Here is a 27,374-nt window from a genome sequence, read left to right as displayed (position 1 = left end):
GCCCTGCCACCTTCAATGAAATCTGCACCCAAGTTCCTCTACTCCTGCAACCCTTCAGAGTTGTACCCTTTATTTTGTATTGTTGCTCCATGTTCTTCACATCAAAGTGAATCACTCCACGTTTCATCAGCCACCTGTCCACCCATTCCACCAGCTTGTCTGTCCTTTTGAAATTCTGCACTACCCTCATAGCTCACAGTGATTATAAGCTTTCTATCATCTGCAACTTTTGAAATGTACTTTTCACTGCACCTTGGTACACGTGAGAATAAACAAATCCAATGCAAATTGTGCCCTGCACACCAAGGTCTAGGTCATTGTATATATCAGGAAGAGCAAGGTCCCCAGCACAGACCCCTGGAGACTCCACTGCAAATCTTTCTCCAGCCTGAAAAACATTATTACCTACTGCTTGCTGTTTCCTGTCATTCAGCCAATTTTTTATTTATGTTGTTACTTTCCCTTTTATTCTATGAGCTATAACTTTGCTCAAGTCTTTCGTGACCAAAAGTTCGAGTGCCTTTGGAAGTCCATGTATATATCACTTCATTGCCCTCATTAACCCTGGCTATTGCTTTTTCAACAAACTCTAGCAAGTTAGTTAAACATAATTTTCACTTAAGAAATCCATGCTGACTTCTTAATTAACCCATATTTGTCCATGTGATTAATAAATTTTGTCCTGAATTATTGTTTCAAGATGTTCCCAAACACTAAAGTTAAACTGATTGGCCTGAGGTTGTTAACCTTGTCTTTACACCCTTGTTCAAAAAGGTGCAATATTTGCAATTCTCCAGTTCTCTGGAACCATCCCTGAGCCTAAAGGAGATTGAAACATTATGGCCAGTGTCTGCAATATCGACACTCCCTTCCCTCCATAACCTTGGATACATCTCTTCTGGTCCTGGTGCTTTGTCCATTTTGAGCACTGACAGCCTATCCATTACCACCACTGTCTATCCACTACCACCACCGTGTCAATTTTAACCTTTTCTCATGACTTAATTACCTCCTCTTTCACTATGGCCTGAGTAACAATTTTATCTTTGGTAAAGATGGATGCAAAATATTAATTTAATACCTCAGCCATGCTCTCTACCTCCATGCATTAATTCCCTTAACCCTAAATGGCCCTTTCCTCCTTTTACCACCACCCTTTTGCTAGTTATGTGCCAGAAGAATTTGGGATTCCCTTTTATGTTAGTTGCCAGTCTATTTTCATACTTGCACTTTGCTTCTCTTTGCTTTTGCACTTCCCTTCTGAACCTTCAATATTCAGTTTGGTTCTGAATTGTATTTTCTGGCATGTGTCATGAGCATAATTTTTCTCCCTCATCTTAATTTCTATCTTTTCTTTCATCCATGGATTTATTTGAAACACCTTTAACTTTCAAGGGAATATGCCTTGACTGTGCCTGAACTATCTCCTCTTTGAAGGTAGCCCATTGTTCAGCTGACATTTTTCCTGCCAACCTTTGACTCCAATTGATTCGCCTCCGATCCGTTCTTACCTCATTAAAGTTGGCTTTCCCCTGTTAATTTTTTTAACTTTGGATTGTTCCTTGTCCTTTTCCATAGTCAACCTAAACCTTTATGATATAATAATCACTGTCCCCTTCATGTCCTCCTACTGACACTTGATCCACATGGCCCACTTTATTCCCAAGAGCCAGGTCTGGCAGTGCCTCCTATCTCATTGAACTGAGAATGTACTGCTGTAGAAAACATGCAGTTTTCCCACCTCTCTCCCCACCTTTTGCTATCCCAGACTATATTTGGGAATTAAAGTCCCCCATTACAGCCACTCTTTAATTTTTTCATCAATTTGTTGCAAATTTGTTTTTCTGCCTCCTTTCCACTAGTTTGTAGCCTCTGAATTACACGGAACAATGTAACTGCACCTTTTCTGTTCCTTAGCTCTAGCCAAATAGATTCTTCCTTTGATCCCTCTGGATCATCCTCTTTCTCCAGCAGTGCAATGTTTTCCTTAACCAATCACTGCAATGTTCTCTCTCCTTAACCAATATCGCCATCCTGCCCCCTTCCTTTTTTATCTTTCCTGAATACCTTGTATCCAAGAATATTTAACACCTAATCCTGCCCTTCTTTGAGCCAGATCTCTGTTATAGCCATAACATCGTATTTACACGTGTTGATTTGCACCAATAACTTGACGATCTTGTTATTAATCACACTCCGTACATTCACATCCATGCACTGTTGGCCTGATTTAGATTTTATTGTTTCGCCTTATTCTGACCCCATCCATTAACTTGCTATTTATTCCCTACTCTAGTATTATCTTCCAGCATATTGTGCACTTTGGTGTTCCTCTCTGTTATCTTCTGATTCCCAAACCCTGGGAAGTTAGTTTACAACCTCCCCAATAGCGCTAGCAAAATGCCCCACAAGGAACTCAGTCCCGGCTCTATTTAAGTGCAACTTGTCCAGCCTGTACAGGTCCCATCTCCCCAGAGCCAGTCCCAATGTCTCAAGAATCTAAAGCCCTCCCTCTGCACCATCTTTCCAGCTATGCATTACTTTGCTTTATCCTCCTATTTCTATACTTGTGTGCAGTACTAGGAATAATCCAAAGATTCTGCCCAATTTATTTTTCCCTTGCCCTGCTCCCTTTTCTAACGCCAGCAGTCTTGACCAGAATTGTGGGTTACTATACCCTTCCTATTCTACCACACACATCCATGTGCTGTTTCAAATGTTTAACCATGGCCCACTCCTGGTTCTGCTTCCAAAAAAATTATCCCACTCTATGTACAATATTGTACAGTAACAATAAATACCATAGAACAGTGAGGGAAAAGGGCTTAGTTAGGGAAGAGTGAAGGGAGATCAGCAGTCAGGAGAAAGCCAACAGAAGGGATGTGGGTAATGGCAAATATGATTAATAGTGAGAAAGGGATCATCTGCTTCAGAGGCAAATTGGAGCATTGGATGCATGGAGAAAGATAAGGAAGTGCCCCTTAAGCTATTGGAGGTGTAAGAATTGAAGAATGAGGATACAGGCATAAGATGCTGTGAAATGAAAGATCCGTATCCTCATTCATTTTTCATAGAATTTGCTCATAGTGAGTTCAAGGTTTTATAACCGGGGTTGTGAAGCCTTTGGCTTCGGAGGATCCCACTCTGCACCAAGTTATAAAAATTTTGCGAGCCACCTATAATGCAACACATATCTTTTCCAGCACCTGCAGTATTTTGCTTGCCCGAATACAGGACCTTAAAATACAATGTTTGCTCTCCAGGGAAGGTTATACTCTACAGCTGAAAATCAAAGAAGTTACGTCTACGTTCTGGAAGGAGATTAAAATTATAAAATGATGAAACTGAGACCTGCGAATCTCATGCATTCGAAGTCCATCACTCGCATTGGTTAAGTATGTGAATTGCTGCGAATGCCACTGAAGATTAAACACTTGAGAAGCACTACAATCCACCTCCCTCCTTGATAAACCTGACCATCCCCATTGCCTGTAAATCAAAACCCTGGATACCAGACACCATAGAGCATGATGTCCCCTTGTCTTGAAACTGTTTAGCTCTAGCCTTGCTGTGACCATTGTATTCCAGGCTACTGACTGTCTCTGATGCTGCTACTATGCTATCTCATGGTGTGTTGAGACTGTGAAAGCATGTAAACATCAGCACTCCTGCTGTTGCATTTACTACTGTACATGTATAGCCTGGGTGAAATGACGGTGGCCAAGAGAAGGCAATAAAAACTTAGATGTTCAAGTGTGTTTTAGCAGTGGCAATGATGGGAGTGGAGGACAGATTTTCTGCTTGTAGTGAAAGTGACAAAGTGCAAGTATGGTGTACTTTGTATGAATATTGGTAGACTGCTTAATGCCTTACAGACCCTTAAAATTTCTGCTTTAGAATATGTTAATACGTGGTAGCCAGAAGAATTTTGTGGCAAACTAGTATCGGGTTGTCTCGGAACAGGGTCTTGAAGTTGATCAATATTTCGAGGGATTTCTAGAATCACTGGGTGGGCAGAACTGGGACCATGCGGCAAGAGATGACTTTGGGTGTTGGAGCATTAATGAATTTGATATGGGTAAAATTGTAAATGTGATCTGGGGCTTATAAGCACAGGACTGGCAGCTCAAGATCTTGAGAATCCTGGAAAAATCATCTGGAAAATGATCTTGAATTCCAACAAATATGAAGTGTGAAAATCTGAGGTGTGAGCTTTGGAGCACTGGGGCCTAAAGTCAGGTACTACGAGAGGTTGCTGGAATTTGGTAGCATTAATGGGAGCTGGGCCAAGTGATCTGTATGGGAAGAGTGACTAGGAGAATGGAACGGGAAACTGTCTTTGCTCCCTTTTTGAAACTTGAGATGTACATATTTCCCCTCTTGCGTCTTCCATCGGGCAAGAGATACAAAAGTCCGAGAACACAGATTAACAGATTCAAAAACTGCTTCGTCCCTGCTGTTACCAGACTCCTGGATGACCCTCTTATGGACTGATCTGATCTCTCCATGCAACTGCACTACTGAGTAGTACTACACCCTGTATGCTTCACCCGATATCTATGTATTTACATTGTGTATCTATCGAATGTCCTATGTTTTTTCATGTATGGAATGATCTGTCTGGACTGTACGCAGAACAATACTTTTCACTGTACCTCGGGACACGTGACAAACCCAAATCCAAACTTAACCGTAACAGACTTTTGCCTCGCATATAATACCACATTTCCTTGGGTACTCTTCCCCAACTTTCCCTGTTATCAGCTGGTTCCCACCGTTTCATTTTTTAAGCGTTTTAACGATAAGTTGCTCATGTCTGAAGATCTAGCGCACAAAGATGGCATGTGTTTCACTTCTAATCTGTTACTTTCTCACCATTTATGGGCAGATAATCACTGGCTGAGGTGGCAGGGTATTAAAAAAAAAAAAAAATTTAGAGTACCCAATTATTTTTTTTTCCAATTAAGGGGCAATCTAGCTTGGCCAATCCACCTAATGCATCTTTAGGTTGTGAGGGTGAAACCCACGCAGACATGTCGAGCTGTCAACCAATATGCATAAAAAATACAACATACTTGCACAGTGCCACTTTCAGCAAAGCAGAAAAGCTGTCCTCTACTTCTGAATTGTCACTGCATAACGCAATTGATCACCTAATTTTTTTTATTGTTTTTCAGCCACTGTCATTCACCCTGGCTATACATGCATAGTGGTAAATGAAACAGCGGCAATGCTGCTGATGGTCTGTGCACTTTCTGCCTGCAAATAATTGCAGGTGTTGTCTGCCTGTAAAGTGTTAAAGAACAATTAATACATTTAAATGTCAAACTTGACTGAAATAAATCTTTTCATATTTCAGTCTTCTGTGAAAAGTCAAGAAATTCTCTAAAACTGAGAATAAGGGGGCATACCCTTCAACATCAATTCATGCTAATGAACATTACACACTGGAAAATGTTTACATTGCTGCCCAGCTGGTGGGGAGAAAATATCCAGTTTGAGCCCAACCTTCGAGTTTTCTCCACCCTGTCCAGTCACCCTCTATCAGCCAGTGTCCTATGTTTGGAGAGGGTTTTTATTGGATGGAACTTCAAAGTACTTCTGTATATCTGTATTAATTGAAGTAAAATCTGTTTTATATTATGTAAGGTATCCGAGTTTACTGCTCTTGCCCAACTTTCTGGCTGTAACTTGAAATCTCTTAATGCTGAACTTTTTTTGAAATCATGTTTTACTTTCTGTAAGACTTCATTCGATTGTATATGATCAAACATTAGGCAATGTGAAGTGGAAAGGAAAGCAGATTTTTTTTGTCATTCTACTTGAAATTTAATTTTAAAAGCATACAGTAATCATCATGAATTGTTTTGCATTGAAAAGCCGTGAACCAAATTCAAAGAGTTTTTTTTAAAGTTGCACATTTTTGTATAAATTCTAGGATTCCTGGCATTGAAGGCATTAAAAGATATCCCTGTCAATAAATGTAAAAATATTGCGCAATAATTTTTTGGTTGGAATTCTCAAATTCTTGCTTGGTAGTACAGAACTTGAATATTGCTTAAAAGCTGAAGCTGTTTACCCACACTCACCTGGACAAATGCAAGAAGGTCAAATGATCACAATGTGGGGCGACAAGGTGGCACAGTGGTTAGCACTGCTGCATCACACGCCTGTGATCCAGTTCAATTCCAGCCTCGTGTGACTGGAGTTTGCACTTTCTCCCCGTGTCTGCGTGGGCTTTCCACTGGGTGCTCCTGTTCCCTTCCACAGTCCAAAGATATGCAATGTTAGATGGATTGGCCATGATAAATTGCCCCTCAGTGACCAAGAAGGTTAGGTGGGTTACTGGGTTATGGGAATAGGGTCGTGATGTGGGCCAAGGTACTCTTTCCAAGGGTCGGTGCTCACTCGATGGGCCGAATGACCACCTGCACTGTAGCGATTCTATTCTATGATTTTCACTACAGGAGAAAATGGTGCTGATTGGTTTCCCCAAGCTCCCCCGTAATTCAGAAAAGATGCATATTTCTTTTGTTTACAGAGAATGGGGTCCTTGCTTATGAATGAATATTACTTCTAGTAAATGAACCATATTACAAACTTAATACACCGTAACAACATGGAAAACGGATATTACAAAGAACAGTATTATGCAAAAGAAAAAAACACCCCTCCCCAACAATGAGAACTAAGCGCTAACTGCACCCTCCCCTCCTAACAGCTGATGGTGATTAGTTCTTTAAAGTAGGAAATGAATGGCCGCCACCTCGGGTAGAGCCCCTCGACCGAGCCCCTGACGGTGTACTTGACCTCCTCTAGATGTATAAATTTCATAAGGTCACCCACCCAGACCGAGGCACTTTGTTAAGCAGCAGATATCCGTCCCACTAGAACCCGCCTGCGGGCTATTAGCAAAGCAAAGGCGAGAACATCCGCCTTCAGCTCCGTCCATAATGCTGGCGTGTCCAATACTCCAAAAATGGCCACCAAAGGACAAGTCTTCAGATCAATGTTGAGAATCGCCGACGTGCTAAGGGGACCCAAAAGCTTGTCATTCTGGGTGTGATTAGCAGGTTCCCAAGAACACTGCTCACACACGTCCTCCACTCCCGAAAAGAAAATGCTCAACCCAGCTTTAGTTAGGTGAGCCCTATATACTACTTTGAGCTGGACTAGACAAAGTCATGCACTGAACGACGTGTTCACCCTATGAAGGGCCCCACACCACATGTCTTCATCTAAAATAGGTCCCCATTCTCTTTCACATTTTGCCTGCACCTCGTCGAGCGGGGCCACCTCCGTTGACTAGATTTGTCCGTGGATGTTGGAAATGCTCCCCCACCCGACCCTGAAAGCGATCGGATCTTACTCAATAGGGAGGGTTGCGGAGCCAAGGGAAATGTGGGAAAAGCCTCTCGAACAAAATCACGTTCTTGGAGGTAACGGAATAGGTTTGTCCCTGGAGGTTCAAAGCTTGTCGATAATACCTCCAAATTAGCAAACAGTCCCCCCAAAATAGATCCCTAAAACTCCCAAGGCCCTTCCTTTTCCATGACCTAAATGTCACATTTAAACCTGAATGAGCGAATAGGTGGTTGCCACAGGTAGTGGCCACTAATGGCATCGATCCCAATTTGTAATGCTGCCTAAATTGCCTCCATCTTTTAAGAGTGGACACCACCACTGGGTCCAAAGATAGCCTCATCGGAGAGAAGGGAAGTGGAGCCGTTGCCAGAGCCCTTAGACTCGTGTCCCGACAGGAACTTGCCTCCACCTGTCCCCACATGGGACCTGGCTCCCAAACCATCCCAGTATCTTCACAATGCTGGCCGCCCATAATAAACAAGCACGTTGGGTAACGCCAGACCCTGCCTCTCCCACCTCACTCCCCCCCCCCCCCCCCAAATAAAAGAGGTCACAAACATGTTCAACTTAGCAAAAAGGAAATTGGGGAGAAAAATCGGGAGACAATGAAAAATAAATAAAACCCTGGGAGAATATTCATTTAATAGTCATAGAATGATAGAATTTACAGTACAGAAGGGGAGGCCATTCGGCCCATCGAGCCTGCATCAGCCTTTGGAAAGAGCACCCTACTTAAGCCCACACCTCCACCTATCCCAGTAACCCCACGTAACCTTTTTTTGGACACGAAAGGGCAATTTAGCGTGGCCAATCTACCTAACCACATCTTTGGACTGTGGTAGGAAACCGGAGGAAACCCATGCAAACACACTGGAATGTGCAGACTCTGCACAGACAGTGACCCAAGCAGTGAATCGAACCTGGGATCCTGGCGCTGTGAAGCAACTGTGCTAACCACTGCTACCGTGCCACCCTAGATTCTAGATTCTGCCCGCCAAGGACAGAGGAATGTTATCCCACTTTTGCAGGTTGGACCCCACCCTGCTTACCAGACTAGTGTAGTTCAATCTATGGAGCAATGGGTCACCCAGTTAACAAAAGCTACCTCTGGCAAGACGAAAAGGCACCCCACCCCGAACCATTGGAAAGGACAGCCCATCTTAAAATGTTGACATAACTGATCTATTCTCTGGGTTGGGGGCTATGACCTATTGAGGTGCCTGTAAAAAGACTTCAAGACCACATTGACTTCATTTCGGGTAGAAAGCAAACTGCTGCCCAAGTTTTTAATTTGTATAATCTCTCCGGATGCTGCCTCAACTGGTGAGCCAGAAAACGCCTGGCTTTCTCACATAATAATTTTTTTAAAATCCATTGAGCTCACTGCCTTCCCTGTGGACAGCAAATCAATCTGTGCTTGTAGCTTCTTCCTATTCGCAAACGAGTCCAGTGTAGGGTCAGACAAGTATTGATGATCCATCTCGAGAAGCGCATCCATCAACCATTGCTGCCCCGCTCTCATTGTCCTACCTCCCAGAGTGTAGCGGGAGAGACAGTCATTCCTATTTAATCAGGTGTACTGCTCAATGGTCCTGGACATGTGCTCACAAAACGCCCTGTCCACCAGCAATTCTACATCTAGCCTTGGTAAGCGCTAATTAGAATCTGTTTCTAAGGCCAAGTCCATGAAGTGTGGAGCATGGTCCGAGATCACAATAGCCGAGTATTCTGCTCTCTGCACCCAGGGTAGGAGGAACTCGCCCATTAAATAGAAGTCAATCCTGGACTAGACTTTATGCACATGGGCAACGAACGAGGTTTCCTTGGCCCCTGGATGCAAAAACTGCCATGGGTCTGTCTCCCTCAAGAAAAGAACCTGTTTGCTGACTATGATCGCTGTACCTTGGGCCTGTCCATCAAAGCCCGAATGGAACACTTGGCTTACCCAATCCTTAAGCATTCAGGTTTGATCCCTTACCTGCAAGTTGGCCCTCTGCAAAAACACACATCAGCATTTAGATTCTTTAGGTGAGCAAAAACTCGACCTTTTTACCTTCCAAATTGCAGGCCTCCTTCTCTTCTTCTCTTTCCCCCCCCCCCCCAAAAGAAAAATCCCCAAGTCAGCCATTTCCACCGACAGGAGTTGCCAAGTTCCTACTCAAAAAAGCAGACCCAAAGTGGTCGCCAAATCCACCCATCGAATGAGCCGAGAGAATGTTGCAGTCACCATCAGCACCCCTAGGATAGAGAAGAAAAACCATGAAGTTATTGCCTGCTCCGAGGACAAAACACACCTCTCTATACCAATGCCCATACAAAACTGAGTTCCCAACTGGGGAAATCTCACTCCCAACTATTACAAGAAACAACCCTTTCCATCGAAAGGGTTACCTTACCCCCCTCCCAACAATAACCATGTGAAGCAAAAATCAATGTTCACCCCCATAGAAGAGAAACCAAGAAAGATGAGAAGAATTTCATCCTCAAACAACAACAATTGTATATAAGATACTCCAATATTCCTCCCAACCTATAGTAGTCAAAAAACAAAGAAAACATAGTAAATTTGAACCGCGTGATCTGGTATATCGAAGTAAAAGTCCCTTGATTCATAAGTAATCCGCAGCCACCCCAAATGGTACACGGTGGCCTTAGCCTTGTTGAAGACTACCCGTTTCCTCGCCAGGTCAACTCGCATGTTCTGGTATATCTGAATGAGATTTGCCTTCCCATTTCCAACCCTGATGATCCTTGGCCCATTTCAGGACCTGCCCTTGCACTGAAAACTATGGAAGCGCACATGGCAGCTTGTTCGATTGAGGCTTTTGGCGAGGGGCCTGATGGGCTCTGTCCAATTCCGGAGGGGATGCAGGGCCACCCTCCGCCATCATTTTATCCAACATTTGAGCAAGTTATGCAGTTGGGTTAGGGCCCTCTACTCCCTCCGGCAATCCCACGACTCTAAGATTCTGCCTCCTAGCTTGGTTTTCGAGGTCGTAGGCTTTAGCCTTCAGCCTCCTGTTTTCAGCAGCCACCACCACAATTTCAGCTTCTAGTGAGGCAAGCTGTTCCCTGTGACTCGTCAGTTTTTTTCCATGCTTCCGATCACCTCACCATGTTTTTTAACCGATTACGCAGTTTTTTCTAATTTATCCCAGACAGGGCCCAGGGCTTCCTCAAATGACTTAGTAGGTTTTCTTCCATCCGCCTCCACTACTTGTTGAAGTGGGCGGCTAGTTCCTTAGCTGGCATCTGCAGTAATCCTGGCAAACCACCATTGCCAATGCAGACTCTGTATTTTTTCCATGGAGGAACTGCACGACGCCTCAGAGGCAGTTGACAAATTTCTTGCAGTACGTTGCTTATGTCCTTCAGCATTGCAGTGACTCAGGGGTCCTTTATAAACAATAAAAAGTATTTTGGTGAAATAATTTCCCACAAAAAAAGACACATCCTGGTGGGAGCTGCGGTGTGAGCATCCTCACCAGGTGATGTCACTGGAAGTCTCACCATGTTACAAACAGTATTGATTATCTTAAATTGATTATTAGTGTAGCTATTAACACACTCAGGATTGTTCAGAAAGTGTTGCCCATACATGGAATATGTAGACTTATTTATTTTGGGTCTTGCAAGCACAGGCTGGTTGACTATGGTATGTGCTCTGTATATTGCAAACAACTGAAGGAACATGCAGTTTGAGTCAGTGAACTGCTGGGACGTGCAGTCTGTGTACCTGGCATCATAGCAGTACAGAAATTCATACGTGTTGCCGCTCGATTGTGTGGTAGGTGGAATGTGTTTTTGGATTGACGGCAGCATCTCGATAATGGAAAATGCTACTTGCATTGCTCCCGCATAGTAGCACGGTGAAGCTGCTTGCTGAACTGTTCAAATGTTTTAGGTACACATTTCAGGTATTTACTTTCCAGGTATTTTAAAATCAATTGGGCACATTTCGGTCCAAAAGTAGCAACCTCTGGCCCATTTGCGAGATCCACAGGGATCAGTGCTCAGACCACTGTTTGTAATATATATATATATATATATAAATGATCTGGAGGAAAATGTAGATGGACTGATTAGCAAATTTGCAGATGACACTAAGATAGGTGGAGTTGCAGATAATGAAGAGGACCTTCATAATATAGATAAACTGAAGGGTTGGGCAGAGAAAATGGAGTTCAATCTGGACAAATGCGATGTGATGTATTTTGAAAGATCAAATTCAGGTGTGAACTATACATTGCATGGCGGAGCCCTTAAGAGCATTGCACAGAGGGAATCTGGGCGTTCAGGTTCACAGTTCCATGAAAGTGGCAAAGCAGGTGGATAAGGTGGTCAAGAAGACATACAGCATGCTTGCTTCATCGGCTGGTGCATTGAGTACAAGAGTTGGTAGGTCATGTTACAGCTGTATGAAACTTTTAGTTAGGCCACATTGGGAATATTGCGCGCAGTTATGGTTGCCAACGATATGGATGCTTTGGAGAGAGTGAAAAGAAGGTTTACCAGGATGTTGCCTGGTCTGGAGGGTGTTAGTTATGAGGAGAGGTTGAATAAACTCAAATTGTTTTCATTGGAAAGACGGAGGTTATGGGGAGACCTGATTGAGATCTACAAAATTATCGAAAGCTACAGAAAGGGTGAATAGTCCGATGCTTTTTCCCAGGGTGGAAGACTCAATTACAAGGAGCTACAGGTTCAAGCTAAAAGGGGGAAAATTTAAGGGAGATGTGCGGGGAAATATTTTCATGCAGAGGGTAGTGAGTGTCTAGAGTGCGTTGCCAGTGGAGGTGGTGGAGGCAGGCACAATAGCAACATTTAAGATGTTCCTTGATAGATACATGAGCGGTCGGGTAATGGAGGGATACAGATTGTTTGGGCAATACATAGTATGTCTAAATAAGGAATCTGGATCAGCGCAGGCTTGGGCCGAAGGGCCTGTTCCTGTGCTGTAAAGTTCTTTGTTCTTGACGCAATACACAGCGAATAATGACCTGATCAGGATAACAGGATAGCTTTGATGCGCTCTATTTCGGCATCATTTGTTGACCAATTTATTAGAGTTCTTTGAAGAAGTAATTGCGATTATGGAGACATGGTTAAAGGAGAGACAGGACTGGCAGCTTATCGTTCCGGGATATCCTTGTTTTAGACGGGACAGAAGGGGAAACAAAAGAAGTGGGGGAGTTGCATTGCTGATTAGGGAGCAGGACAGCTGAGGCATTAACAGATATCGACACATCCTCTTTGACCACAGGCGAGGTTCCAGAAGACTGGAGAATAGCCAATGTTATTCCCTTGTTTAAGAAAGGAAACCGGGACAGTCAGCAAATTATAGGCCAGTGAGCCTGACATCAGTGGTGGGGAAGCCTTTGGAAAATTTGGGGGGCCAGATTTGGAGAAAAATTTACTAATTAGTGACGGGCAGCATGGTTTTGTATGGGGAAGGTCAAGTCTTATCAACTTGATTGAGTTTTTTGAAGAGGTGACAAAAAAAATTGATGAGGGAAGGGCTGTGGATGTAGTTTACATGGACATTAGTAAGGCGTTTGACAAGGTCCCACGTGGCAGACTGGTACAAAACTAAAATCACATGGGATTCGGGGTTGGGCTGGCTAGATGGATACAGAACTGGCTTGGTTATAGAAGACCGAGTAGCGGTGGAAGGATGTTTTTCAGAATGGAGATCTGTAGCTAGTGGTGTTCCTCAGGGATCAGTGCTGGGACCTCTGTTTGTAGTATATATAAATGATCTGGAGGAAAACATGGGTGGTCTGATTTGTAAGTTTGTGGATGACAGGAAGATTGGCGGAGTTGTTGATAGTGCCGAGGATTGTCAGAGAATGCAACAGAATATAAATAGATTAGAGACTTGGGCACAGAAATGGCAGATGTAGTTTAACCTGGACAAATGTGAGATGATGCATTTTGGAGGATCAAATCTAGGTATGAATTATAGTGTAAATGACAGAACCCTTAGGAATATTAACATAGAGGGATCTGGGTGTGCAGTTCCACAGTTCCCTAAAAATGGCAACACCAGGGTAGGTGGATTGGCAATGCTGAATTGCCCCTCAAGTGGAAAAAACAAGAATTGGATATTCTAAATTAAAAAAAATAAATTAAATAAAATTAAAAGTGGCAACACAGGTGGCCAAGGTGATTAAGAAGGCACATGCCATGCTTGCATTCATCAGCCTGGGCATTGAGTACAAGAGTTGGGAAATCATGTTGCAGCTGTAAACCTTGGTTAGGTCGCATTTGTAGTATTGCATGCAGTTCTGGTCACCACATTGTCATAAGGGCGTGGAAGCTTTGGAGAGAGTGCAAAGAAAAATCACCAGACAGTTAGCTGGTCTCAAGGGTGTTGGCCATGAGGGGCGGTTGAATAAACTGATTGTTTTCACTGGAAAGACAGAGGCTGAAGCGAGACCTGATAGAGGTCTACAAAATTATGAGAGGTATAGACAGGGTGGATAGTCAGAGGCTTTTTCCAAGGGTCAAAGTGTAAATTACAAGGAGGCACAGGTTCAAGGTGAGAGGGGGAAAGTTTAAGGAAGATATGCAGGGTACGTTTCTCACACAGTGGTGTGAGCCTGGAATGCGCTGCCAGAGGATGTGGTGGAAGCAGGCACATTAGCAACATTTGGATGGATACATGAATAAGGAGGAAATAGAGGGATGTGGACCGTGTAAGGGCAGAAGGTTTTTTTTAATCAGGGCATCATGATCGGCACAGGCTTGGAGGGCCGAAGGGCCTGTTCCTGTGCTGTTCTTTTCTTTGTTCTCACAAGAAACATGGATGTAGGGAAATCAAGTTGCTTCGTCAAAAGGTTACTACACAAAATAAGATTCATGGTGTGGAGGGTAACATTAACATGCATAGAGGATTACATACCTAACAGGAAACAGTATGTATAAGTGGGTCTTTGGTGGGTTGGCAAGCTGTAACTAGTGGAATGCATCGGGATCAGTGCTTGGGCCTCAACAGTTTACAATCTAAATGTCTCCGGTGAAGAGGTCAAATGTAAAGTTGCTAAATTTGTTGAATGGGCAAGTGGTTAGCACTGCTGCCTCACAGCTCCAGGGAACCGGGTTCAATTCCGGCCTCGGGTGACTGTCTGTGTGGAGTTTGCACTTTCTGTCCGTGTCTGCGTAGGTTTCCTCCGGGTGCTCCGGTTTCTTCCCACAGTCCAGGTTAGGTGGATTGGCCATGCTAAATTGCCCCTTAGTGTCCAAAAGGTTAGGCAGGGTTACGGGGATAGAGTGGAAGGGTGGGCTTAAATGGGGTGCTCTTTCCCAGGGTTGGTGCAGACTCGATGGGCCGAATGGCCACCTTGTGCATTTTAGGGATTCTATGATTCTACTACAAAGGTAGTAGAGTAGGTTGTGCTGGATTCTCCTTTTCTGAGGCTAAGTGCCGGCGCCAATGGAGAAACCGTGGTGTTCCACGATGGCAAAATCTGCGCATAACCCATCTCTGATTCCAGTACCGGTGAGGGGCTACACCGGCGCCGCGTGGAACACGTGCGGAAAACGGCCGGAGAATCGGCTGGTCCCGGACTGCACATGCGCAGGGCTGACTGGATGCAACCACGCACGTCTACACCCGCATCAGGAAACATGGCGCCGGCCGTGCTGGACCGCGTGCCTGACACCACAGCCCACCTCCTGGCCGCCCCAGCAGAAAACCCCCGTCCAGCAGCACGGATCTCGGCCGAGTGTGGCGGCGCTGGACACTGGCACGCCAGGCTCCCGACCGCTGGGAGCACACGTGGCCTGCGCCATCTGGAACTTGGCCCATCGGCGGCGGTGCATCACAGGTGGACCGTCTGCTGGCGCTCCAATGGGTTTGCGACCGCGCGGCACGCGTCCCGATGACACCAATTTGGAAGGGGTGGAGAATCACCATGGCGCCTGCCCCGATTTCCGTGTCAGGAGCCATTCTCCGCCCGATCACCGTTCTCGATTTTGGTGTCGGGCTACGGAGAATCCCATCCATGGAGTTTGCAAAGAGATATGGATAGGTTAAGCGAGTGGGCCAAAAATTGATATATAACATGGGAAGATGTGAACGTATCCACTTTGGAAGGAAGAATAGAAATGCAATATATTATTTAAATGGAGAGAGATTGCAGAACTCTGGTACAGAGGGATCTGGTTGTCCTGGCACATTAATCACACAAAGCTAGCATGCAGGTACAGCAAGTGATTAGGGAGGCAAATGTAATGTTAGCGCTTTCGTTGCAAGGGGAATGGAGTACAAAAGTAGGGAAGCTTTTCTAAGGTTGTACAGCGTGTTGGGTAGACTGGGTATATCTGGAGCACTGTGTATAGTTTGGGATTCCTTACTTGGAAAAGGGCATGATTGCATTAGGAGCAGTTGAGAGAAAGTTTAGTCGACTGATTCTTGGATGAAAGGGTTATCTCATGAGGGAACATTGGAACAGGTATACTCATTGGAGTTTAGAAGAGTGAGAGGAGTTCTCATTGAAATCATAGAATCTCTACAGTGCAGAAGGAGGACATTTGGCCCATCAAATGTGCACTGATCCTCTGAAAGAGAACCCTACCTAGGCCCTAATTATGTTGATCTACGCATCAGATGACAATCCTGAGACCTGACATCATCCATTCCCAACATTGAATGTCATTGCACATGGAGTGCAAACATCACAACTCAGAACCGTTTCTAAATCACTGTTATAGTCGAGTGCTGATGAGATCTAAATTGTTTTGTTTCTAAATATATTTTCCGTGCTGTTTTTACAAAACTTGGAATAGATAATAGACGTAGACATAGTGTGGAAGGAGGCCATTCGGCCCATCGAGTCTGCACCGACCCACTTTAAGCCCTCACTTCCAACCTATCCGCGTAACCCAATAACCCCTCCTAACCTTTTTGGACACTAAGGGCAATTTAGCATGTCCAATCCACCTAACCTGCACGTCTTTGGACCGTGGGAGGAAACCGGAGGCAACCCACGCAGACACTGGGAGAACGTGCAGACTCCACACAGACAGTGACCCAGCGGGGAATCAAACCTGGGACCCTAGTGCAGTGAAGCCACAGTGCTAACCATTGTGCTACCGTCCTACCCTCACATTGTTGTGGGTTGCTGGCTATTCCCTGCATTTGGCACGTTTTTGCAAGTGTGATCTGAACTTCTTGGTGTTTAATAGTTCTCACTTGGGGGGGGGGGGGGCACAGTGCGCTATGGTTAGCACTGCTGCCTCATGGCAACGAGGACCCGGGTTCAATCCCGACCCCGAATCACTGTCCGTGTGGAGTTTGCACCTTTTCCCAATGTCTGCTTGGGTCTCACCCCCACAACCCAAAGATGTGCAGGGTAGGTGGATTGACCATGCTAAATTGCCCTTTAATTGGAAAAAAATATAAAGAATTGAAATGAAATGAAAATGAAAATCGCTTATTGTCACAAGTAGGCTTCAATGAAGTTACTGTGAAAAGCCTCTCGCCACATTCCGGCACCTGTTCGGGGAGGCTGGTACAGGAATTGAACCGTGCTGCTGGCCTGCCTTGGTCTGCTTTCAAAGCCAGCTCTTTAGCCCTGTGCTAAACCAGCCCCTGGGTACTCTAAATTTATTTTTAAAAGATAATAGTTCTCACTTCTACTGAGCTGCAAAGCATTAATAAGTGTTAGGCTCATCTAACTTGCATCCATTCCACACTTCACAGTCTGCCATTTTCAAAGACTTGGAGGTTAAAATAGAGGTCATTTGGTGCTGAAATCCTTTCCAATTTATACTCTCATGTTGTCTCTAGTGTATCAAGAAACACATGCACCTAAGCTGCATGATCTTTCCAGGTCTTTGAGGAGCCTTTTCTGGGTTATATTTGACTTTACTGGATTTACTGATGATATTAAATTGAATATGTGGGCAATGTAGTGGGGAGGGACCTCAGCAGAGTTGAAAATCCAAACAGTTGAATAACCTGGAGAAAATTGCCCAGACACCGGTGGACTCTTAGTGGAAAAACCTGAACTATCCTAGCTAACCTAAGGCACTTGGTCACCCTTGGATATTAATGAGTACTGATATTGCAACTGAGCTCCTCCTCAAGTGAATGTAAATTTTGTACTGTTTATCATGCAAACTCATGAACAGGCCCGCGGTCATCATTTTCGACCCTGGAACGTGCCCAGTCTACCTTCAGATTATCCTGGAAGAGTAAAGTATTTCAAAATTTGAACAATAGGTGAAGCTAACTGTTCTATGCTGCTACTGTGTAGTGCAACACGAGTGGTATTCGCCACTGACAAGATGCTGCCTTCAAACCAAAAAGAGGTTCTGTATATCACCCAAATGAGTAATGTGTCATGAATTTCAGTGCCGTTGTGATGCTAGGTATGTAGGCCGTGCGTCCCAAAGACTGGTGGATTGTATCAAACAGCATGCCCCAGCCACTATTCACAATGGGCAAGGTACAGACTGTACCCAACCAGCCTGTGCTTGCAAAACTCAAAACCTATTGTCCAACATTTTTGCAGATGCACCATAGTAAGCATACCTTCTGGCTGCATCACAGCTTGGTATGGCAACTGCTCAGCCCAAGACCTTAAGAAACCTCAGTCTTGAACACAGCCCAGTCCATCACACGAACCCACCTCCCATCCATTAACTCTGTCTACACCTCCCTTGGGAAAACGGACAGCATAATCAAAGTCCCCTCCCACCCTGTTTTTTCTCTCTTTTAACCTCTTCTATCAGGCAGAAGGTACAAAAGTCTGAGAACACACACCAACAGATTCGAAAATAGCTTCCCCGCTGTTACCACCCTCCTAAATGGCCCTCTGATGGACTGAATTGATCTCTACGCATCCTCACTACTGTTGTAGCACTATCCTCGTATGCTTCACCTGATGTCTATGTATTTACATTGTATATTTATCGTGCGTACTATGTTTTTCATGTATGGAGCGATCTGTGTGGACTACGCAGAACAATACTTTTCACGGTACCTCTGTGCACGTGGCAATAAATCTAAATGAGAGCAAGATGAAAAGCTTCAACATGTCTCTTTTCAGCAATACTCTCAAGTTCTGTATGACCAATCACCTATTTGCTAAAGAACTGTTTCTTCTTATATGCTTATGCCATTACTCCGTGTTTTAATTATTTTGTTTTGCAACACTCAATAATTTCTCTTTAGGCTTTTTTTAAGAGGCTTTTCAGGTAAAAATGGTTGACCCCCTGCATTAGCGAGAAAGGCCAGCATAAATTAGTTGAGTTGAATGACCTGCTTCTCTACTGTGGATTCTGTGAAATTCTGGTTCAGCATGAACCTTGGATTTGAAAGAAAAGGAGTTAAGTATTAGTCATACATATTTATTTGCAACTAAAGGTGTTCTCATTTTAATGCAACCACTTCTATTGTTTCCGCTTTTACCACCAAAAGCCTGGCATAGAAATGCTTGCAGAATCATAACTTAGACTGCTCCATCACCATCCCTAGGTATGTCCTGTCCCACCAGCAGCATAAACCTACGGGAGATGGTGATACAGTAGTATGCAGACGGGATGGAGTGATCTTGTGATTCTTCAGCATTGTTTCCTGATGCCATTAAGCCTCAAATATGGTGATGAAAACTCCCTGCTACATGCAGCCCTTCCTCAGGTGGTGAATCAGTACTCCAAATACCGAATGCCACATGGAAGATGCGCTGAAGGGGACTTCAATGTCGATCACCAAGAATTGCTCATTTGGACCACTACTGACTGACAGTCCAAACGACACAGCTGCTAGAATAGGATCTGCTACAGTTCGTGAGAACACAAACACAAAAGCAAAACCCACTCGACTTAGTTCTTACCAGTCTACCTGTCACAGGTGCATTTGTCCAAAACATTGGGAGGAGTGACCGTACAGCTCAGTCCTGGTGGAGGTGAAGCCCTGTCCTCTCACTGAAGCCACCTTCCATGGTTTTGAGTGACACTACTGTCATGTGAAAAAGGATAGATTCAGATCAGAACTAGCAGCATAAAACTGGGCGTCCGTGAGATGCAGTGGGCCATCAAGAGTGGCAGAATTATATTCCACTGCAATCTGCAACCTCATGGCCCAGCATATCCCTTATTCTGCCATTGCCTTCAAGCCAATTAGTTCAGTGAGGTGTGTAGGAGAGCATCAGGAGCAGCACCAGCCTGTTGAAGCTGCAAGACATTCATGCTAAAAATGGGAAGCAGCATGATATAAACAGAGCTAATTTATGGTTCTATCTATAGCTAATCTATGGTTCTATCATTTGCAGAGCAAATGGATCAGATCAAAACTCTGCAGTCCTTCTACATCCAGCCGTAAACAACCAACAGGAGGAGGCTCCATAATACTGGCTGGGCCGCAAGGCTTCTTTGACCGCATCCCCCAACTGCAACCTCTAACATCTAGAAAGATGGGCAAAAGTCTCATGAGTACACCACTCTCTCCATGCTCCTCTGAGTCACACGCCATCCTGACTTGGAAAAATATCACTGTTCCTGGGTCAAAATCTTTGAATTTAAAAAAAAGGACAGGAATAGGCCATGCCCCCAAGCCTGCTCAGCATTTCACTAAAGTCATGGCTGATCTTTTACATCTACTCTATTTTCTCACTCTCTCCCCATATCCCTTTATTCCTTAGTGCTGATATCCCCATATCCCTTTATTCCCTTAGTGCTGACAAATGTATAGGTCTCAGTCTTGAATGTACTCGATGAGCATCCACTGCTGACTGGGGTATAGAATTCCAAAAATTCACAGCCCTCGATGAAGCGATTTATCCTGATCCCAATCCTAAATGGATAGCCACTTGGTCTGAGACGATGGTTCTGTCTTCTAGCCTCTCCAGCCAAGAAAACATCCTTTCAGTATCTACTCCATCCAACCCTCTCAGAATATTCTACATTTCAATAAGAGGTCACATCTCATTCTTCTAAACTCGGGAGGCATGCGCTCCCTATCTAACTGAGCACCTTCACCACATGGGTGGCAATATTTCAAGAAGGTGGCACATCACCATCATCTTAAATGTAGTTGGGTACAGACAATAATGCTGGCCTTGAGAATTATACCAAATCCCAAAAATGAATATTTCAAAATTCTAAGTTTATTTTATTGCAATTTCAGTTATTGCAATTCCCATTTGTATGCAAGCATGGTAGACGGAAATTCCTCAATCATGACCTTCCACCTTTGAATCCAAAACATTTAGCTTGCAGTCTTATTTGATTCATTAGTCAACATGCTGCAAAACCTGTGGTTTATAGTGCTTTCATGTTTTATGGTTGTATGTGTGAGGAAGGGCTAGAAGCCTGATTTCAAAATGGCGCAATGAAATGAATGCTGTGACTTATTGCTGCGGTAGGAAGTGGATGACATGAACAATGTAAAGGCATTTGAGGTTCAAAAGCTTTTTGCACAGAAGTGCAATGCTTTCTGAAAGTAAAGCGAATGTTTTGATGGATTGGGAAAGAAATGAGAACTAGGATAGAATAGGAAACGGAAACATGACTGAAATTAGCACACTAATACAGCAATATTTAAGTGGTTTGGCCACAAAAAAGCTCAAACTACTGCTTAATGATTGCCACTTGAAAGCTAGCAAACTTCCCAAGAGCACATTGTGGAAAAGCTTGGAATGGGTTACTGTGCTGCTGGAAATTGAGCGACAAAAAAGCCATGTGATGAGAAAGCAGACCGGGTTAGGTGGATTGGCCATGATAAATTGCCCTTAGTGTCCAAAATTGCCCATAGTGTTGGGTGGGGTTGCTGGGTTGTGGGGATGGGGTGGAGGTGTTGACCTTGGGTGGGGTGCTCTTTCCAAGAGCCGGTGCAGACTCGATGGGCCGAATGGCCTCCAGCACTGTAAATTCTATGACAACAACACCTTTGGTGTGTTGCTGGATGCAAGAAAAGCAGAATTTCTTGCAGATATATTGAACTCTGCTGATTAAAAATGCGGAGCGTGGACATTATTTCACTGGCAAAACTGTAGGTTTTGCTTGTAAAGCTTTGAATACACTGACTTTCGGCAGCATCTGTAGATGATTTAGAAACTGTGCCTTGGCTTTTGCACTGTGCATTTCGTGTCGATTCTTTGAGTCAACAAATATATTTTAAGCAAAGGAACAGTAAGGTAGCAGTTGATGACTTGATCAACAAAAGAAAATTTTAGTTTTTCAGTTTTATAAAAAAAAAGTACTAATTTATCCTCTAGACTGTTACAGCATTTTACAAGCTGGCGAGTGAGAAATATTAGCAAATAATGTTGATGCCTTTCAGACCAGCCTTGACTTTTGTTGCTTCTTGCTTTGTGGAAATTCTCATTTTATTGTAACCTGTGAGGTAACCCTTAGCATTTAAATGAGTTTGTTTAGCTGATAAGTTTGTGATTTTGAAGCTTGTAAATTATTGGTTGGAAGGAAAGATTTAATAATGCTCTGAATGATTAATCATTGACAATATTCTCGCCAATTCTGTTTATGATGTATCAGTTGGCAGAAGTTTCTGTTCTACAACCTATTTTATCTATTTGATTAATCCAGAGTCTTTCTTAGAAGCATAACAAATAGGGGTAGATCATACAGCTGCTTGAGCCTGCTATAGCATTCAGTATGATGATATGATCATGGTTGGACCTGTGCCTCAACTCCATCCTTTTTAAAAAAAAAAAAAAATTTAGCGTACCCAATTTATTTTTTCCAATTAAGGGACAATTTAGCGTGGCCAGTCCACCTATCCTGCACATCTTTGGGTTCTGGGGCCAAAACACACGCAAACACGGGGAGAATGTGCAAACTCCACACAGACAGTGACCCAGGGCCAGGATTGAACCTGGGACCTCGGTGCCGTGAGGCAGCTGTGCTAACCACTGCGCCACCGTGCTGCCCCACCCCCACTCCATCCAGCCCGCTTCCCATTTCCCTTGAATCTCTGCTGTTTATATCAGCCTTCAATATGGCCAACGGTGGAGCATTGTGGACCAATATCTTATTAAAAGGAGGAAATTCTTATTGCCAAGGATGTGGTTCTTGGTCTTAAGAGCAAGCTTTTAAATCTTATGGGATGGGTGATTCACTAGATTAACATGCAGGTGGTAAAAAAACAATCTTTTTAATTGTCACTAAACATGCTAATTTGAAGTGGTCAACTTCTTAACTTTTCGTTTTGCATTTTCAGTGGATGAGTACATTTCAATAGCTAAAGAGAAGCATGGCTACAACATGGAACAGGTAATAAAACTTTAAGATCTAAAATTTAGTCCTTGAGCTGATTCTGACCAATCTGCTGACCACCCAACTTCTCTTCATGCCCTCATGCTAACTGCCATGATACCTCTCCGATAACTCTGACCCCTTTGTATCAAAACCATTATTACATCCTCTCCTCTACAAAAACCCCATCTAAACAACTGCACCATTTTCAATTTATCTTATTATCGAATGGGTTCTCACATATCCTTTCTGTGCTCCATCAGAATTTCTCAAATCAGGCTCCCATCCCTGACACAACACTTGAACATAAATACACGTTCTCTCCGACCATGGTACATAACCCGCTCGATCTCCCGGCATTGCTTAATTTGGAAGACCATAACATCCTCCTCCAACTGGTTTAGCACAGGGCTAAAGAGCTGGCTTTTAAAGCAGGCCAGCAGCATGGTTCAATTCCCGTACCAGCCTCCCCGAACAGGCACCGGAATGTGGCGACTAGGGGCTTTTCACAGTAACATCATTTGAAGCCTACTTGTGACAATAAGCGATTTTCATTTCATTTTCATTTTTCATTTCATTTTCAACTCTTCTCTTCTCTTTATCCGGTTCGGTGGGATGCCCGAACTCCATTTTACCCTTGTCTTATCTGCTTATAGGCAGAGCAACTGCATGGAGTTTCTTGCTGCCCCTATACTATTGTCTGTAAACCTATCCTTGATCTTTCTATTTGTCCCCTTGGTGACTTCATCTGCAGATGTAGGAGCAGCTTACTTGTGTGAGCTGACAGCATCCGACCTATTTCTTTATTGCCTCTTTGTTATCAGAGGCTTGCCCAACATTTGCGGTTCTTCCAATTTAACATTGGAAAGGCCAAAGTCATTGGGTGGGATTTTCCAGTCATGCCTGCTCCGGGACTGACATTTTCACCCGAGATCAACAGAGGGGACGGGCCTGTAGTGGGTGGGACCTGAAGATTTCTGCCATTATCTTTTTCCCTTGTCAAAACCATTTACTCCAGCCACCAAATGCATCCCAGCCCACAAGGCCTCAAATGTAAAATTATTGCCTAATGTATGAATCCTTTTGTGGCTCTGCCCTACCTTTTTCACTTCCTCCAGCTTGATGACTAATTTATCCCTGAATTCTCTGTACTTATGACTCTGGCCTTGTGCTTCCTTCTGCCTGGATCCCATGCCCTGAAATGTCATCCCTAAACGTCTCCATGTTCCTCTCCCCTCCAAACCTCATTGTCTTTGATCAAACTTTTATTCTCACCAACTGCTTTCGCCCCTTATGCTTGTCATCCTTCTTTTGATTATGCCCACATGAAGTACCTTGAAAAGGAGAAAGGCGCTATATAAATGCAGTCAATTATTTCACAAGTCAGGAGTGTGATGGAATCCTCTCCACTTGTTTGGGTGAAAGCTGTTCCAACATCACTAAAGAAGCTCAATGGCATCCAGGACAAAGCAGCCCACTTGATCGGCTGCCCAACCACTAAGTTACACATTCACTCCCTTTACAATCGGTATGCAGAGGCAGCAGTGTACTATATACAAGATGTATTACAGCAGCTCTCTAATTAAGGCTTGTTTGACCCTGCCTTCCAAGCCCCTGACACCTAGTAGGATGAGGGCAGAAACACCACCATTTGCAAGTTCCCCTCCAAGCCATACATCATCCTGACTTTGAAGAATATCACTTGTTGCTTTGACAGGCTCAAAACCCTGTAGCAGCACTGTGGGTGCACCTGCACCACATGGACTGCAGTGGTTCAAGAAGTCTGCTCAGCACCACCCTCTCGAGGGCAATTAAGAATGGGCAATAAAATCCAATGAATTAATTAATCTCAGCCTCTAGTGTCCTCTCATAACTGAAGCCTCTCACCCCGGTGGTATCATTTTTATTGCATCTCTCCTGCACGTTCTGTATGATCTTCAATTCCTTGCTATTATAGGGTGCCACTAATTGACTATAATTTTCTAATTGTTGTCTAATCAATGATTTCTGAAAGTTTGGATTCCTGCTTCTCTGGCATAGCTTTCATTTCAGGTATTTGAAAGGTTGTGATTCGAGTTTTTGCTTTTATCTTTGCGACTACCTCAACATTTTAGAATGTGTCCCACCAGCTGCTTTTTCCATCTAATGTTCTGCCAGCTTTTTCAGTATTATTTCTGTTTCTATAATTATCTAGTCCAATGTCTCTGACTCATTGTTCTTGCTATTGTATCTTCATTCTTTTTTCCTCCTTGAAGATGTAATTTTTAGACTTTCATTTGCATTACAATTTCTTTAAAGTTTGTTAGCCTTTATTCCATTTTGTGTTTTCTGCCCTTTGTTGTGCTAATTTTAATTTCTCTACCTATTGTAAGGAATTACAGCAGCCATTCCTTAATTCTTGCGGAAATATGTCTCCTTTGTATCCATTCATTGTTTTAATTTTCACCAATACCTGGTTGCTCCCATTCTTATCTTGCTGAAGTTTTTTTTTCCAGTCTTGTTTTTGTATAAACATTTAAATTTTTATATCAAACCAATTTTTTCTTGCACATAGGATAGGCCCATTTTTCAACAATCAAAAGGGCAGTGCCCTTTTTCAGAACTTTACTTATTGTAGGCTCCAGAGCTTAAGCTTTCTTGACTCCATGGTATAGTTTATCAGACCTCATTTTACTTGCACTTTTATTTGGGAGCAACAACTTGTGATATTCTTCCTCCCTGTTAAAAGCTGTGAATTTCCGTTTCTATCCTAGGAGAAAAAGTTCTAAATTTCTGGAAATTAGTAACCCGCAACCTTTGCTTATTTAACGGTATGAGTGCAGTGCTGGAAAGGCCAGCATTTATAGCCCTTTTAATATTTTTTAAACCTTTATTGTCACAAGTAGGCTTACACTTCAAGATGGTGGTAAGATGCCATCTTGAGTTACTGCAGTCTAGTCATTGTGATTTTGATGCAACGGTTGCTTGCTAGGTCACTTCAGAGAGCAGTTAAGAGTTGACCATTTTGCTGTGAGACTAAAGTTACAAATGGACTGGACTGGGTAAGGACAACAGGTCTCCTTTCCTAAAGGACATGAGTGAATCCGTTGGGTTTTTAGGATTATCTGGGAGGTAGTTTCTTGGTCGTCATTACTGATGGTAGTTTTCTATTCCAGATTATTTAATTAACTGAATTTAAATCTCCCAACTGCCGTGGCAGGATTGAAACTCGTGTCCCTAGATTTTTGTTGTCGACCACTGGATCAGTCGTCCACTACTAGAACCACTTCTGTACCATGTCTGACCAGTTTCATTACTCCCTGTTCTGCTCAGCCCACCTCAAGACCTTTCCTTTTGCCCAGTAGCTGCTAATGCAGACTATCACCGCCCTGGGTGGCTCATTCGTCCTTGGCTTTGTCTGAAGCGACTGATGGGCCCTATCCAGCTCGAAGGGGCGAACATAGTCATCCTCCCCCAGCAGCTTCGCGAAGATTCTTGCAAAGTACTTCGCTGGTCTCTGGCTCTCCAGCCCCTTTGGCAGCCCCACAATCCAAAGATTGTGTCATCGTGACCTAATCCTCAGGTCTTCCACCTTTGTCCTCGGGCCTTTTATTGTTAATCTCCACCCTCGACCCCTCCACTTCCAGCGAGGTGAGCTGGTTGCTATGCCGATATAGCGCTTCCTCCACCCACTTCACCTGACCATGCTCCCACACCATTTCCTTCGTCTTTCCAAGCACCTCCTTTATTGGGGAAACGCATCCTCCACCATCAGACCCCATCAACCCCTTCCCATGCCGCTCGAAGTACTTGGCATATTGCCGCTCTAATTCTGCCGCCATCGCCTTTGCCAATGTATCCACCATGATGGGCGCAGCTCCACCCGACGAGCTTGCACCTGCCATCTTCTTTCCTCCCTCAGAACTCTGATGACCCCTGCTCAAGGCCACTGGCTGAGTAACCCTCGATCCCTTACTTCCCATTATTTTTGTTGGGATTTCAGCATCCTCTGCCACCCACAACCTTATTGGGAGAAAATATTCATTAAGTTCCCTCAAAAAAAAGAAACTGGTAAAAAAGGCTAAAGTTGAGAACCCAAGTGGGAGCCTCTCAGCGTGTGATCTCCGACATGTTGCCACCGGAGGTCCCCCACTTGCTTCAATCTGATATGCAAAGTACAGTTTTAAATTAGTCTAATGCTGCAGACTGGATTTCCTGACCATCTGATTAAGTATTTGCTAGTAGATAACACTGATAACAAACAAAATTGTGTCTAATAAAACTTGAAAAGCAACTGGTAGGATCGCAGTTGATTTAACTGGACAGGAACATCCCAGAATGGAGCCCGGTTCAAAAGACCGCAACATGGGTGGCAAGGTAGCACAGTAGTTAGCTCTGTTGCTTCACAGCGCCAGGGTCCCAGGTTCGATTTTCGGCTTGGGCCACTGTGCGGAGTCTGGACCTTCTACATGTGTCTGCGCGGGTTTCCTCCAGATGCTTCAGTTTCCTCCCACAAGTCTGAAAGACGCGCTGTTAGATAATTTGGACATTCTGAACTGCCTCGTGTACCTGAACAGGCACTGGAATGTGGCGACTAGGGGCTTTTCACAGTACCTTCATTGCAGTGTTAATGTAAGCTTACTTGTGACAATAAAGATAATTTTTTAAAAAACTTTATTTTTTTATAAAACGTGGAGGAATAAAGTAACATTAATTAGATTTCACAACAAAAGAACATTTAAACAACAAGAAAAAAAGTTGTTACGCATGATGAAAGTGGATTATGATACAGTAAACTTTTACTCTTC

At 43.8% G+C, this 27,374-nt stretch overlaps 1 protein-coding gene across 3 annotated transcripts in view; it reads left to right on the top strand.

The window, feature by feature from the left end:
• The window catches only part of rcor1 (REST corepressor 1), a 181,708-nt gene that overhangs the window by 99,320 nt on the left and 55,014 nt on the right, over window positions 1-27,374 (top strand). For all 3 annotated transcript variants that reach the window (XM_072490434.1, XM_072490433.1, XM_072490432.1), the window contains exon 4: window positions 22,553-22,605. In XM_072490434.1, the coding sequence (XP_072346535.1) occupies window positions 22,553-22,605 (53 nt within the window). The remainder of the gene's footprint in view (window positions 1-22,552; window positions 22,606-27,374) is intronic.

Source organism: Scyliorhinus torazame, chromosome 2 (assembly GCF_047496885.1).
Source record: "Scyliorhinus torazame isolate Kashiwa2021f chromosome 2, sScyTor2.1, whole genome shotgun sequence".
Lineage (NCBI taxonomy): Eukaryota > Metazoa > Chordata > Chondrichthyes > Carcharhiniformes > Scyliorhinidae > Scyliorhinus > Scyliorhinus torazame.
The sequence above is the reverse complement of the archived record's forward strand: the minus strand, read 5'-3'. Positions and strand labels throughout refer to the sequence as shown.